This window comes from Medicago truncatula, chromosome 8 (assembly GCF_003473485.1).
Source record: "Medicago truncatula cultivar Jemalong A17 chromosome 8, MtrunA17r5.0-ANR, whole genome shotgun sequence".
NCBI classification, from domain to species: domain Eukaryota; kingdom Viridiplantae; phylum Streptophyta; class Magnoliopsida; order Fabales; family Fabaceae; genus Medicago; species Medicago truncatula.
In genome coordinates this window covers 17,034,870-17,046,820 of record NC_053049.1, presented here as the reverse complement: position 1 = coordinate 17,046,820, position 11,951 = coordinate 17,034,870, and the positions used below count along the sequence as shown (strand labels likewise).

Below are 11,951 nucleotides of genomic sequence, written 5' to 3'. Positions count from 1 at the left end.
TTAAGTGAGACAATTTGACTATGAAATACTCCCTTCGTTCCTAATTATAAGCAAATTTGACCTTTTTGGTTCATCCAATTAATGATGTATGTGGTTCATAATTAGGGACGGAGAGAGTATTTTGTTTTGATCTTATTTTTCTAATAATAAATAAAAACAAATATTAGCATTAGTTTATTTTTTTACGGCTAAATGAAAATGTTAGCTGGCGAATATTTTTTGAATTTATTTTAAATCCACAGCAATTATAATGGTAGCCTAATATTTTTGAATTTTTGATTCAATAATTTATTTTATTCACGGCTAATATAACCCACGGTTTGTGAAACTTGAGATAACTAATTTAATTTATTTTTTTGAGTTTATTTTAAATATTTTCATTTAGCTAAAGTAAAAGTTTGTATGATAAGCGAATGATTAATATAAATGTTAGATATATGTAGAGGGTAACCTTCTACTAACATAAGTAGGGGGTAACCTTCTACTAACCTAAGTAGAGGGTATCCCTCTATAAGTCAGTAATTTTGCAAGACTTGAAAGTAAGCAAAATAAAAATTATATTACCAGTCAGCTATGTATTTAAGTAGATCGTCAGTGCAAAAAGACACAATTTGAATATCTTCCAGTTGACCACAACTTCTTTCAATGGCAGAGTAACAAATCTCAACCATGACATTTGATGTAAAGCAGATATTGTTCATAATAATGGTACGCCACATAAAAGGGTCCATACAGATCTTCCACCATAGAGACTCGGCGTTCTGAAACATTGTTGCAATTTTCAAACATTTCTTATATGTTTTACTGTTTAATATTGTTTGAAAGATTTAGTGGTAAATGGTAATATTTTTTCAATCTTATAGGCCATTAAAGAGATTGAAACTTGAGGCCGTATTGGTGTGAATAGAATGAGGGAACTTGACACTTCCATTCCTTGAAGCTATGCCAGAAAAGAGATAATGAGGAGGAAGCTGAAATGGATCTCGGTTTTTTGTTTTAGCCTAGTGTGTTTTTGTTTTTTTTTTCTCTGTAAAAAATCTTTGTTTCTTTTTTGTCTAACCTTGACATCATCGTACAATCTTTAGTGTCTTGGATGTCATATTGGATATAATATAATTTGAAACTTAGTAGTACAGACCTCAAATTTTACAATTGTTTGATTTTAACTTTTTATGTTTTATTTGTTCATTATAAAAAAAAACATTTTCATTTGCTTGATTTCAAACTTTTAAATTTTACGATTATTCAATTTTAATTTCTCAAATTTTAATTGCTCGATAATAACCTCTTAAATTTATCTGTTTTACATTTTGTAATCCATGTCAACTTTTTTTACTACTCTCTCGTCTCATTTTATAAAGCTCATCATTGAAACAATATCATGGATATTCTGAGCTTTATTTGGGATGTCTTCCTTCCTTCGATGCTACATTTGGTATGTTTTTGCCAAATCATACCACATGCCTCTATGGCGGAAAGCAAGATGGGCAAAGGCTAGGTATAGGGAACTTTACATTATTACCCTTTCTAGCACTTATCATACATCATAGATCAGATATAGATCTCCAAAAGTACATCACTTACATAATAATCCATAATCATATTAAGTTCCAAAAGACATAAATATTAGCAATGTCCTAAACAGTTTGAAATACTCAAATCAATGTCCACATAACTCTAACATAACAACCAACAAACACAGAACTGGACTCGACAAAATAAACCAAGGGAGAGTGACTCAAGCACAACTCAAACAAAAAGAGCACCCACAAACTTCCCTAGACTGACAAAGAGAGAAAACCAACTCAAACAAATAAACTATGATCTAGTCTTCTAGTCCACAGTCTGCAAATTCTTTAATAAGATCCAGATAGGCCGCAGAACTTGCTTGAGCCACTTCGAGACTTCGTACAAGTAGTTCATGCTTCCTCATCGCATTGCTTCTTGGTACATGTAAGGAGACTGAGAACTTCGGCTGGAAGGTTGTGCCGGGGGAGTGGAACTTGAAGGCGGTCCACAACCATAATCTCCCTGCCCATACACACACAGACTTTAATGCAACTGTAAAAACAGGGACAGCACTTGAGTTCATCCTCAAATGAGTAGAATTTACAATCACTAATGTTATTTTCCTGTCAAATAACAAATGTTAAGATATAACATTTAAAATATAAGCGTACAAAAATTATTTCAAGACTTGCCTTTGCCATGTCAGAACCAGGGCATTAGTAATATGGACGAGTCATGTTAGGGCCTTTTGTTTGTTACCTTCCTGATTAGATATCCATTCCCGCAAGGACGTCATCTAAGCTCCATGATTCTGAATTTTTTGAAAACACTTTCGATCCCACTATTAAAAATGCATCTAGACTAATTAAATTTTCATTTGAGAATGAAGTTTATAATTATTTTATATTTAAATGATCACTATATAGTCACGGGGATGAAGATGAGATGAAAAATCTATCTCTTAATAGTGTAGAACGGAAAACGAAATAATATTGTTTATCTCGCTTTATCTTATAACATTGTTAAACATATATCATGCAAAATCTATCTCAATTTTATCTTAGCATTTTTAATTAAATTGCTCAAAAACATAATATTTAAAAAGAAAATAATCCCATGGTTATATTTTTACACATCATGTGTCATGTCATTTTTTTTTTTGACAAAATGTGTCATGTCATTTAAAAAATAATAATGTGTCAAATCATCAAAATTGAAGGTTAAATTAAGAGATAAAACTTCAATACTAATTAAATATTTTATGTTACTAATTACTTATTTTTAACAACGATGCAAAATCCAAATTAATATCAATTAATTATTTTCTGTTATTAATCAATTATTTTTATCACCGTTGCAAATATTAATTAAATATTTTTTGTTAGTCAATTAGTTACAAAAATAATAACTTTACAATATTAATTAAATATTTTCTGTTACTAATTAAATATTTTTATCAATTATTTATTAATCAATTAGTTCCTCTTTACATGAAATTGTCCATTTCCCTTCTCATCCATGGCTTCATCTTCTAATGCCCTCCATCATAATTCCTTGATTTATTTTGATTTGTTTTATGTAAAAATGTTGTATCACGATTGTTGCCTTTTTTTAAAAACGGCGCGTAAGCGAAAATGATAGCGACAAAAATAATAACTTTTTCGTCTGATATTCTAAGCATTGTACCAAAAAATGTTTTTTTGCATAAATCTTCTCTATTTTCTTTGTCCTGTGTTTTTTTAATTGTTATTCTTCTCTATTTCTTGGGTTCAATGAAAAGCTTCGCTCCGCTTTGTATAAATCCGTATGCGTGAATGACATTTCTTTAACCAATGATTTTAGTTCATCCCCATTTTAATTTAGAATATTTGTTTCTCAATTAATTTATCTTTAGAAAATTAGAATATCTATTTAATTAATTAACATCTCTTTTCGCAACTCTATAAATAGATTTATCATTTTGTCTTTATGCTCGATCTTGTATTTTATCATTATACTTATGCTATTTGATTTTTCATTGGATGTGTATTTACTATAACCTAATAGACAAGGAGAAACACAATTGCTTATGAGTTATGACTTTTGACATTCAACTTTATTATAGATATGATGCATTTGAACAAGACTCAACTGCAAATCTATGCTCAAAAGAGAAACTTAAAGCTTTCAGTTTTTAGCAATCTTGAATTTGTAATGATCTATGTATGTTTCAATTAGAATGAATGAATATTTGTTTTTAGTAAAAAAAAAAACACAGAATAAATAAAGTCAAAGTGGATCAGGAGGTGTGAAAAGCAAGCAGGGTGTTTGTATGAGCAAAATCAATCCCAGGTTCAATCGATTAAAGTCCAAAATCATCGTAAAGTCCAAAAACTACACCTCAAAAAAATATGATTACAATAAATTAAATTTTCAATACAATCCAAAAACCTTACACGTTCTTGCCTCTATCTCCTGCCGTCGTTGCCATTCATCTCCGCCGCTCAAATATCTGTCGCGTTCATCTCCATCTAGGCTTCTGAAACTCAATTTGAAAGGTGAGTTACCAATTCATGATCCTGCAATTTTGTTTGAGTTCGATTGTGAATCTGCTACAAGTTCCTTATGAAATTAGGTTGATTTTGAGTTCCATCGTTTTGATTTTCTGGGTTTGATGTGGTTAACGTGAATTCATTTCATGTACAGACGTAAACTGAGTTTGTTTGTGTACCTAGGTAAACAAGTAATGGCAACTTCATCATCGTTAATTTCAATACAAGTAAGTCTTTCTCTTCAATTGAAGTTTCTATGTTGCTACTGATGTTGCTATGTTCCCCAATTAAATTTTGTTTTTAAGTTTAGTGATTCTTGATAATGTTAGTGGCTCTTCATCTGTGAAAAAGTCTTAAAATTTAGGTTATACTTCACCCAAAATTTAACATAGTATCATAGAAATTGTCTGAATAAGTTACTTTAGTTCAAACTTCAAAACAATTAATAATCGGTGATTCTAACTCTAACTAGTGAAATGGTGAAAGAGAAGAGAAGTGAAGGTGGTGGAGGCAGGGGTTATGAGACATGAGAGTCAGTAGTGGGTTTGTTTACTTAGGTAGTGGTTTTAGGGTAATATTATATTATCTATATATAAACCCACCCACATCAACTCAACACTCACTCCAACCCTTCGCCTTGTTTTTATTTATTTTTTCATATTTGTCGACCGACTCCATCGCTAAAAGCCTAAAAGATTAACCAGTTCCGATATTTATACATAGCGGCTATACCAATTTATGAGAAAAATGACGCTATTTTGAGCATAGCCGAGCCAAGATGCCGTACCGGCTTTCATATCGGATAGCCAAAATTCCAATACGCTATACTGGTATACCGGCACTATACCGGATATTTAACAACACTGTTCAATTCACACTTATAACACAATATTAGAAGTGTGATCTAAGTGTGTTATATGTGACTAAATGAATCTTTGATAACTCTGTATTTATCATATTAAAATGTAGTTAGGCTCGACTCAATTTTAGAAAACAAGATTCTAAAAACAATTTTTTTAAAATTATCAGTACGAAGTTTTCAGTGTCGTTTAACAATTACTTCTCTACTTCAGAAAATTTGTAGGCTATACAAAGTGGATTTTCCCTCTTAAAAACACTTACTAATATACATGGTCAAAAAGTTGCTAGTGAAAACCTCCTCCCCAAATTTATTCATTTGCTCAAATTTAGGATTTGTTTAATGTAGAAATTTCAGTGTGCATAAGTGGTTAATATTGCATCAACTATGGATGAAATAAAGTCACTAGATCCAGAAATAAACCCCAATTTTGTTTAGTGATTTTAACTCTTTTTTTAAGTTTTAGTGTTAATTTTGTTAATTTTATTTTCTAGGATAAAAAAGAGAAGCAGCTTGCAAGTTTAAAGCAGCCTCAAGTTTAAAAGCACTCGTGGACCTTCAGTTAGATTGTGAAAAAAAGGCGTTAATGAAAAAATCTGTTTTCTACAATTTGTTACAAGTTACATATAGAAGAGAGAGCTCTGCCTCTTTAATTTCCCTTTTTTGTGAAGTCTATGACCCGGTAAAAAAAAGCTTTGTGTTCAACAATAACGTGTCCTTTTCTTTCTGTGCTGAAGAGGTTGCTGAAGTCCTCGGTATTAAAAATACCGGGAATAGTTTAGAATACACTGCTGCAGAAAGATTTCCGGAGTTTGTTTATGAGTTGAAAGAAAATTTTGATCCTGACGGTTCTAGACAAATAAAAACAAAAGGTATTAAGATATTTTTGGAAAAAATGACGATAGACGACGAGCAAAGTCGATCTAATTTCAAACAACTTCTTTCTTATTTTTTGATTGAGCGATTTTTGTTGTGCTGCCCCGATCCCAAGAAGACACGTGTATCTTCTTGGGGAATGGTCGAAGACATCAATGCCTTTGAAGAGGTTAATTGGGCAAAGACCATTTATGATAACATTTGTGAATCTTTCGGGAAACTGAAGGCTGTGATGCATAAGCAACAGCAACACTACTTTCTTGGGTGTGCTCCTGTCTTTGAGGTAATGATTTCAATTTAATGTCCTATTTTTTTTTAATATATGATATTTCTCATATCGTTTATTTCCGCTATTAATATTTGACATCATCAATGCAGGCTATCGTGTTTAAAAGAATAAAACCTTTAGAGCCAAAAGCAAATTTTGGTTTTGCTTATCTTCCAATTGAAAGCTACAAGCCTAAAAAGGATTGGAAGCCGTTGGAAATTATCAAAGCCTGAGAGGTACATATTTTTTGCACTCTATTCATGCATAACTTACTTATAAAATTATGTTTTATGGTATCAGAAAAAGTTGTTATCATTGTATCAACTGTTCGATCAACCATCAAACACAATGAGTTGACAAAGTCCACTGTCTTGGCTTTTTCAGCAATCATAGAAGGTACTGCCTTTTATTCCAAAAACTGTGTCATTTTTTGAAAATTAAAGTTGTGACATAGTCAGTAATAGTCATCATAAATAGGAAAGACATCCCAAAAGTTAACTTGGGCTAAATCTATCAACTTCTTTCCTTGCCCTTAACGACCTTCTAAGAGGTGGAATCGCTGGAGGCTGAGCATCATTCACGGGCGCTGAAGGCTGAGCATCATTCACGGGCGAAGAAGGCTGGGAGGATGCAACATATATGCAGATATCTACATCATCTATGCAGATATCTACAAAAGCGGAAACCAAACTACTGTCCTCCAAACTACTGTCCTCTGCCAAGCAATCATGCACCCCCTTCAAAGAGGAAGCCGAGTCGCTCTCCGCACCGGAAGCCAGAAAGTTCTCCGCCAGATTCCCACAGTATGAACACGGGGTTATCTACAAAAATGAAAGAAAATAAATTGATTAAAATAATGTACTTAAAATAAATACATACTGTTAAAATGATAAGATGCACCAAGGCATCTTCGTTTTGGGTGCGGATCCTCGGCAGCGGAAAACTTAGGTTCTATACTTTCGGGAAGAGCACAACCCAACCCAGATAGGATGAATTGTCCACACAGTGCCACAACATTTAGCTCCAATGATTGTCCTGCCAAAAATGACAAGTGAAAAATGATTTCATAAACAACTATGGTTATTATTAAAACAGAGGTCTAGCAAACAATTATGATTGGAACCTGTCATTGATTAGTATCAAATTTCTTTTCATCGTTTCTAACCTTAATTATAAAGCTAAACAATATGAAATGTTCAATCTTTAACTCATTGATCAAACCAAAATGCATGTTGATTTACGGAAACGTGTTAGTAAGAGTTTTTGCAGCACTATGCATCATATGACAGTGTGAAGAATCAGAGAAAATGTGCAAGCTAAAACTCAAACGCATACGCAAGAATGTAGTATCTGAAGTGAAACATACTAAACAATTATATCTTGCTAAATCAGTCAGTTGCTGCTCTATCAAATCAGCTGACTCTATCAAATTATATCTTGCTAAATTTAATGGATTTGTTCGAGTAAAAAAATTAGTCGACAGATTTTGGAATAAAATTTACATTTGATCCAAAAAAAAAAAAAAAAGATAATACTACAGTTTTTGGAATAAAAGGCAGTACCTTCTATGATTGCTGAAAAAGCCAAGACAGTGGACTTTGTCAACTCATTGTGTTTGATGGCTGATCGAACAGTTGATACAATGATAACAACTTTTTCTGATACCATAAAACATAATTTTATAAGTTAGTTATGCATGAATAGAGTGCAAAAAATATGTACCTCTGAGGCTTTGATAATTTCCAACGGCTTCCAATCCCTTTTAGGCTTGTAGCTTTCGATTGGAAGATAAGCAAAACCAGAATTTGCTTTTGGCTCTAAAGGTTTTATTCTTTTAAACACGATAGCCTGCATTGATGATGTCAAATATTAATAGCGGAAATAAACGATATGAGAAATATCATATATTAAAAAAAATAGGACATTAAATTGAAATCATTACCTCAAAGACACGAGCACACCCAAGAAAGTAGTGTTGCTGTTGCTTATGCATCACAGCCTTCAGTTTCCCGAAAGATTCACAAATGTTATCATAAATGGTCTTTGCCCAATTAACCTCTTCAAAGGCATTGATGTCTTCGACCATTCCCCAAGAAGATACACGTGTCTTCTTGGGATCGGGGCAGCACAACAAAAATCGCTCAATCAAAAAATAAGAAAGAAGTTGTTTGAAATTAGATCGACTTTGCTCGTCGTCTATCGTCATTTTTTCCAAAAATATCTTAATACCTTTTGTTTTTATTTGTCTAGAACCGTCAGGATCAAAATTTTCTTTCAACTCATAAACAAACTCCGGAAATCTTTCTGCAGCAGTGTATTCTAAACTATTCCCGGTATTTTTAATACCGAGGACTTCAGCAACCTCTTCAGCACAGAAAGAAAAGGACACGTTATTGTTGAACACAAAGCTTTTTTTTACCGGGTCATAGACTTCACAAAAAAGGGAAATTAAAGAGGCAGAGCTCTCTCTTCTATATGTAACTTGTAACAAATTGTAGAAAATATATTTTTTCATTAACGCCTTTTTTTCACAATCTAACTGAAGGTCCACGAGTGCTTTTAAACTTGAGGCTGCTTTAAGAGGCTGCTTTAAACTTGCAAGCTGCTTCTCTTTTTTATCCTAGAAAATAAAATTAACAAAATTAACACTAAAACTTAAAAAAAGAGTTAAAATCACTAAACAAAATTGGGGTTTATTTCTGGATCTAGTGACTTTATTTCATCCATAGTTGATGCAATATTAACCACTTATGCACACTGAAATTTCTACATTAAACAAATCCTAAATTTGAGCAAATGAATAAATTTGGGGAGGAGGTTTTCACTAGCAACTTTTTGACCATGTATATTAGTAAGTGTTTTTAAGAGGGAAAATCCACTTTGTATAGCCTACAAATTTTCTGAAGTAGAGAAGTAATTGTTAAACGACACTGAAAACTTCGTACTGATAATTTTAAAAAAATTGTTTTTAGAATCTTGTTTTCTAAAATTGAGTCGAGCCTAACTACATTTTAATATGATAAATACAGAGTTATCAAAGATTCATTTAGTCACATATAACACACTTAGATCACACTTCTAATATTGTGTTATAAGTGTGAATTGAACAGTGTTGTTAAATATCCGATATAGTGCCGGTATACCAGTATAGCGTATTGGAATTTTGGCTATCCGATATGAAAGCCAGTACGGCATCTTGGCTCGGCTATGCTCAAAATAGCGTCATTTTTCTCATAAATTGGTATAGCCGAGTATAAATATCGGAACTGGTTAATCTTTTAGGCTTTTAGCGGTGGAGTCGGTCGACCAATATTAAAAAATAAATAAAAACAAGGCGAAGGGTTGGAGTGAGTGTTGAGTTGGTGTGGGTGGGTTTATATATAGATAATATAATATTACCCTAAGGTACCGTTTGGCCAGGCTTTTTTTCGGTCTAAAAGCTACTTTAAAACAAAGTTAAAATAAAGCTCTTTAAGAAAAAGGCCAAAGCTGTTTGGTTTCTTTATTTTTTTTTTAGTTCTAAAGTTATTTTTGAGTTAAAAGCTGTTTGGCAAAATATTGTACAAAACTTTGAATTTATTATTTTTTGGTGGTGTCTGGGGTTCGAACCCGGGACCTTGCATATATTTATGCATTGTCTATAAATAAAAAAACTTTGAATTCATTATGAATTAACATAATAAATAAAAAAATGTCTAAAATATTTTTTGGAGGGAAAAAATGTTTAAAATATAAAAGATATATTTTTACCAATACTATATTTACTCAATAACGTATATTTTGTGTAACATGAATACAAATTTGTACAGTATCTTTTTCAATTATACTCTATAACAAATTTTGTTATAAGAATACCATATTTTTAGTGTTGGTCAAAAAGATAAGAATTTATATTATATAATATTATATTTGTTACATTGTTGGTGTCATTGAAAAAGATATGTTTAGTTTTTTTAATAAGAAAAAGATATGCATAGTTTCTTACAATACAAATGTGTAAATTATATATAAGTATAATTTTTTTAGGCAACTACACTTGTACTTTTAATTAAAATCAAAATTTTATAAAAATAATTATACGCATTACACAACACTAACAAAAATTATACGGATTAGCATAACAAAAAAAAAACAGAAAGAAGAACATAAAGTATTACTCTAAACGCTAACGTGTGTGTGTATTTCCGTGGTTGAAGAAAGGGAATAAAAATATTCGGTGTCATTCATTGACAGCGTGAATACAAATATTTGCGAGGTTGTGATGATCAAAAGATATTGAAATTAATATATAAGTGATAAAAAGATAATAAAATTCCTTAAAAAAATAGATAATAAACTTAAATGGAACCTCATTAAAAAATTAAATGGACCGGTTAAATAAAATAAAATAAAATAAAATGGAAGTAAAAAGTATATTGAAAAAATAAAACAAAAGGTTGCCGGCGGGAGTTGAAGAGAGGTGCTTGTGAAATAAATTGGGGAGAAATAGTTTTTTGAAGTAGCATTCAACAACTTTTGGTTAAAGCTCATTCCATTCAATTTTATACATTCTAAAAAAAGTACTTTTTTTCGAAGGTACTTTATTGATATTGTGTTTGGCCTATCTTCTCCTTAAAAACTTAGAAAAGTTGAAAAAAAGCCGGGCCAAACAGTACCTAAAACCACTACCTAAGTAAACAAACCCACTACTGACTCTCATGTTTCATAACCCCTGCCTCCACCACCTTCACTTCTCTTCTCTTTCACCATTTCACTAGTTAGAGTTAGAACTACCGATTATTAATTGTTTTGAAGTTTGAACTAAAGTAACTTATTCAGACAATTTCTATGATACTATGTTAAACTTTGGGTGAAGTATAACCTAAATTTTAAGACTTTTTCATAGATGAAGAGCCACTAACATTATCAAGAATCACTAAACTTAAAAACAAAATTTAATTGGGGAACATAGCAACATCAGTAGCAACATAGAAACTTCAATTGAAGAGAAAGACTTACTTGTATTGAAATTAACGATGATGAAGTTGCCATTACTTGTTTACCTAGGTACACAAACAAACTCAGTTTACGTCTGTACGTGAAATGAATTCACGTTAACCACATCAAACCCAGAAAACCAAAATGATGGAACTCAAAATCAACCTAATTTCATAAGGAACTTGTAGCAAATTCACAATCGAACTCAAACAAAATTGCAGAATCATGAATTGGTAACTCACCTTTCAAATTGAGTTTCAGAAGCCTAGATGGAGATGAACGCGACAGATATTTGAGCGGCGGAGATGAATGGCAACGACGGCTTAAGCTACGGCGACGACAGGAGATAGAGGCAAGAACGTGTAAGGTTTTTGGATTGTATTGAAATTTTAATTTATTGTAATCATATTTTTTTGAGGTGTAGTTTTTGGACTTTACGATGATTTTGGACTTTAATCGATTGAACCTGGGATTGATTTTGCTCATACAAACACCCTGCTTGCTTTTCACACCTCCTGATCCACTTTGACTTTATTTATTCTGTGTTTTTTTTTTTACTAAAAACAAATATTCATTCATTCTAATTGAAACATACATAGATCATTACAAATTCAAGATTGCTAAAAACTGAAAAAGGTAAATCTACAAAGAAACTTGCAGCACCTAGGTTAATAGCGTACAACGGCATCATGAAAGTGCCTACCTATGAAGCCTCGATACTCTAAAAATGGTGAAGTATCGTGTCCGATAAGCACCCGATACCGATACTCTTCCGATACATTCCGATACTCGTATCGGAAAAGTATCGGTTAAATCTTTATTTTTAAATAAAAATAATAATATTTGATACTCGTCTGATACGTACCGATACTCGTATCAGAAAAGTATCGGTAAAATCTTTATTTTTAAATAAAAAAATAATATCAGCTGG

At 31.8% G+C, this 11,951-nt stretch overlaps 1 protein-coding gene and 1 long non-coding RNA gene across 2 annotated transcripts; one reads left to right on the top strand and one right to left on the bottom strand.

Annotated features, from left to right (window-relative positions):
• Nucleotides 1–3,971: 3,971 nt before the first annotated feature.
• LOC120577615 (uncharacterized) lies at nt 3,972–5,745 on the top strand. The gene is made up of 3 exons (XR_005643596.1): nt 3,972–4,046; nt 4,224–4,267; nt 5,394–5,745. It is a non-coding gene; the product is annotated as an uncharacterized lncRNA (long non-coding RNA).
• A 2,358-nt stretch (nt 5,746–8,103) lies between these two features.
• On the bottom strand, nt 8,104–11,381 carry LOC120577474 (uncharacterized). Its single transcript, XM_039829023.1, has 4 exons — nt 11,263–11,381; nt 11,042–11,085; nt 8,273–8,663; nt 8,104–8,183 (listed from the first exon to the last, which is right to left on the bottom strand). Exons 2-4 carry the CDS (start codon nt 11,072–11,074, stop codon nt 8,104–8,106), a joined length of 504 nt encoding a protein of 167 aa, XP_039684957.1. The 5' UTR covers nt 11,075–11,085; nt 11,263–11,381.
• Between the last annotated feature and the right edge of the window lie 570 nt (nt 11,382–11,951).

What these genes read in the sequence shown, in the direction of transcription:
- LOC120577474 (XM_039829023.1), bottom strand. Translation starts at nt 11,074, where the DNA reads ATGGCAACTTCATCATCGTTAATTTCAATACAA. An exon ending in CATCGTTAATTTCAATACAA is followed by an intron (nt 8,664 to 11,041) that starts GTAAGTCTTTCT and finishes TTTATTTTCTAG; the next exon opens with GATAAAAAAGAGAAGCAGCT. An exon ending in TAGACAAATAAAAACAAAAG is followed by an intron (nt 8,184 to 8,272) that starts GTATTAAGATAT and finishes TTTTTGATTGAG; the next exon opens with CGATTTTTGTTGTGCTGCCC.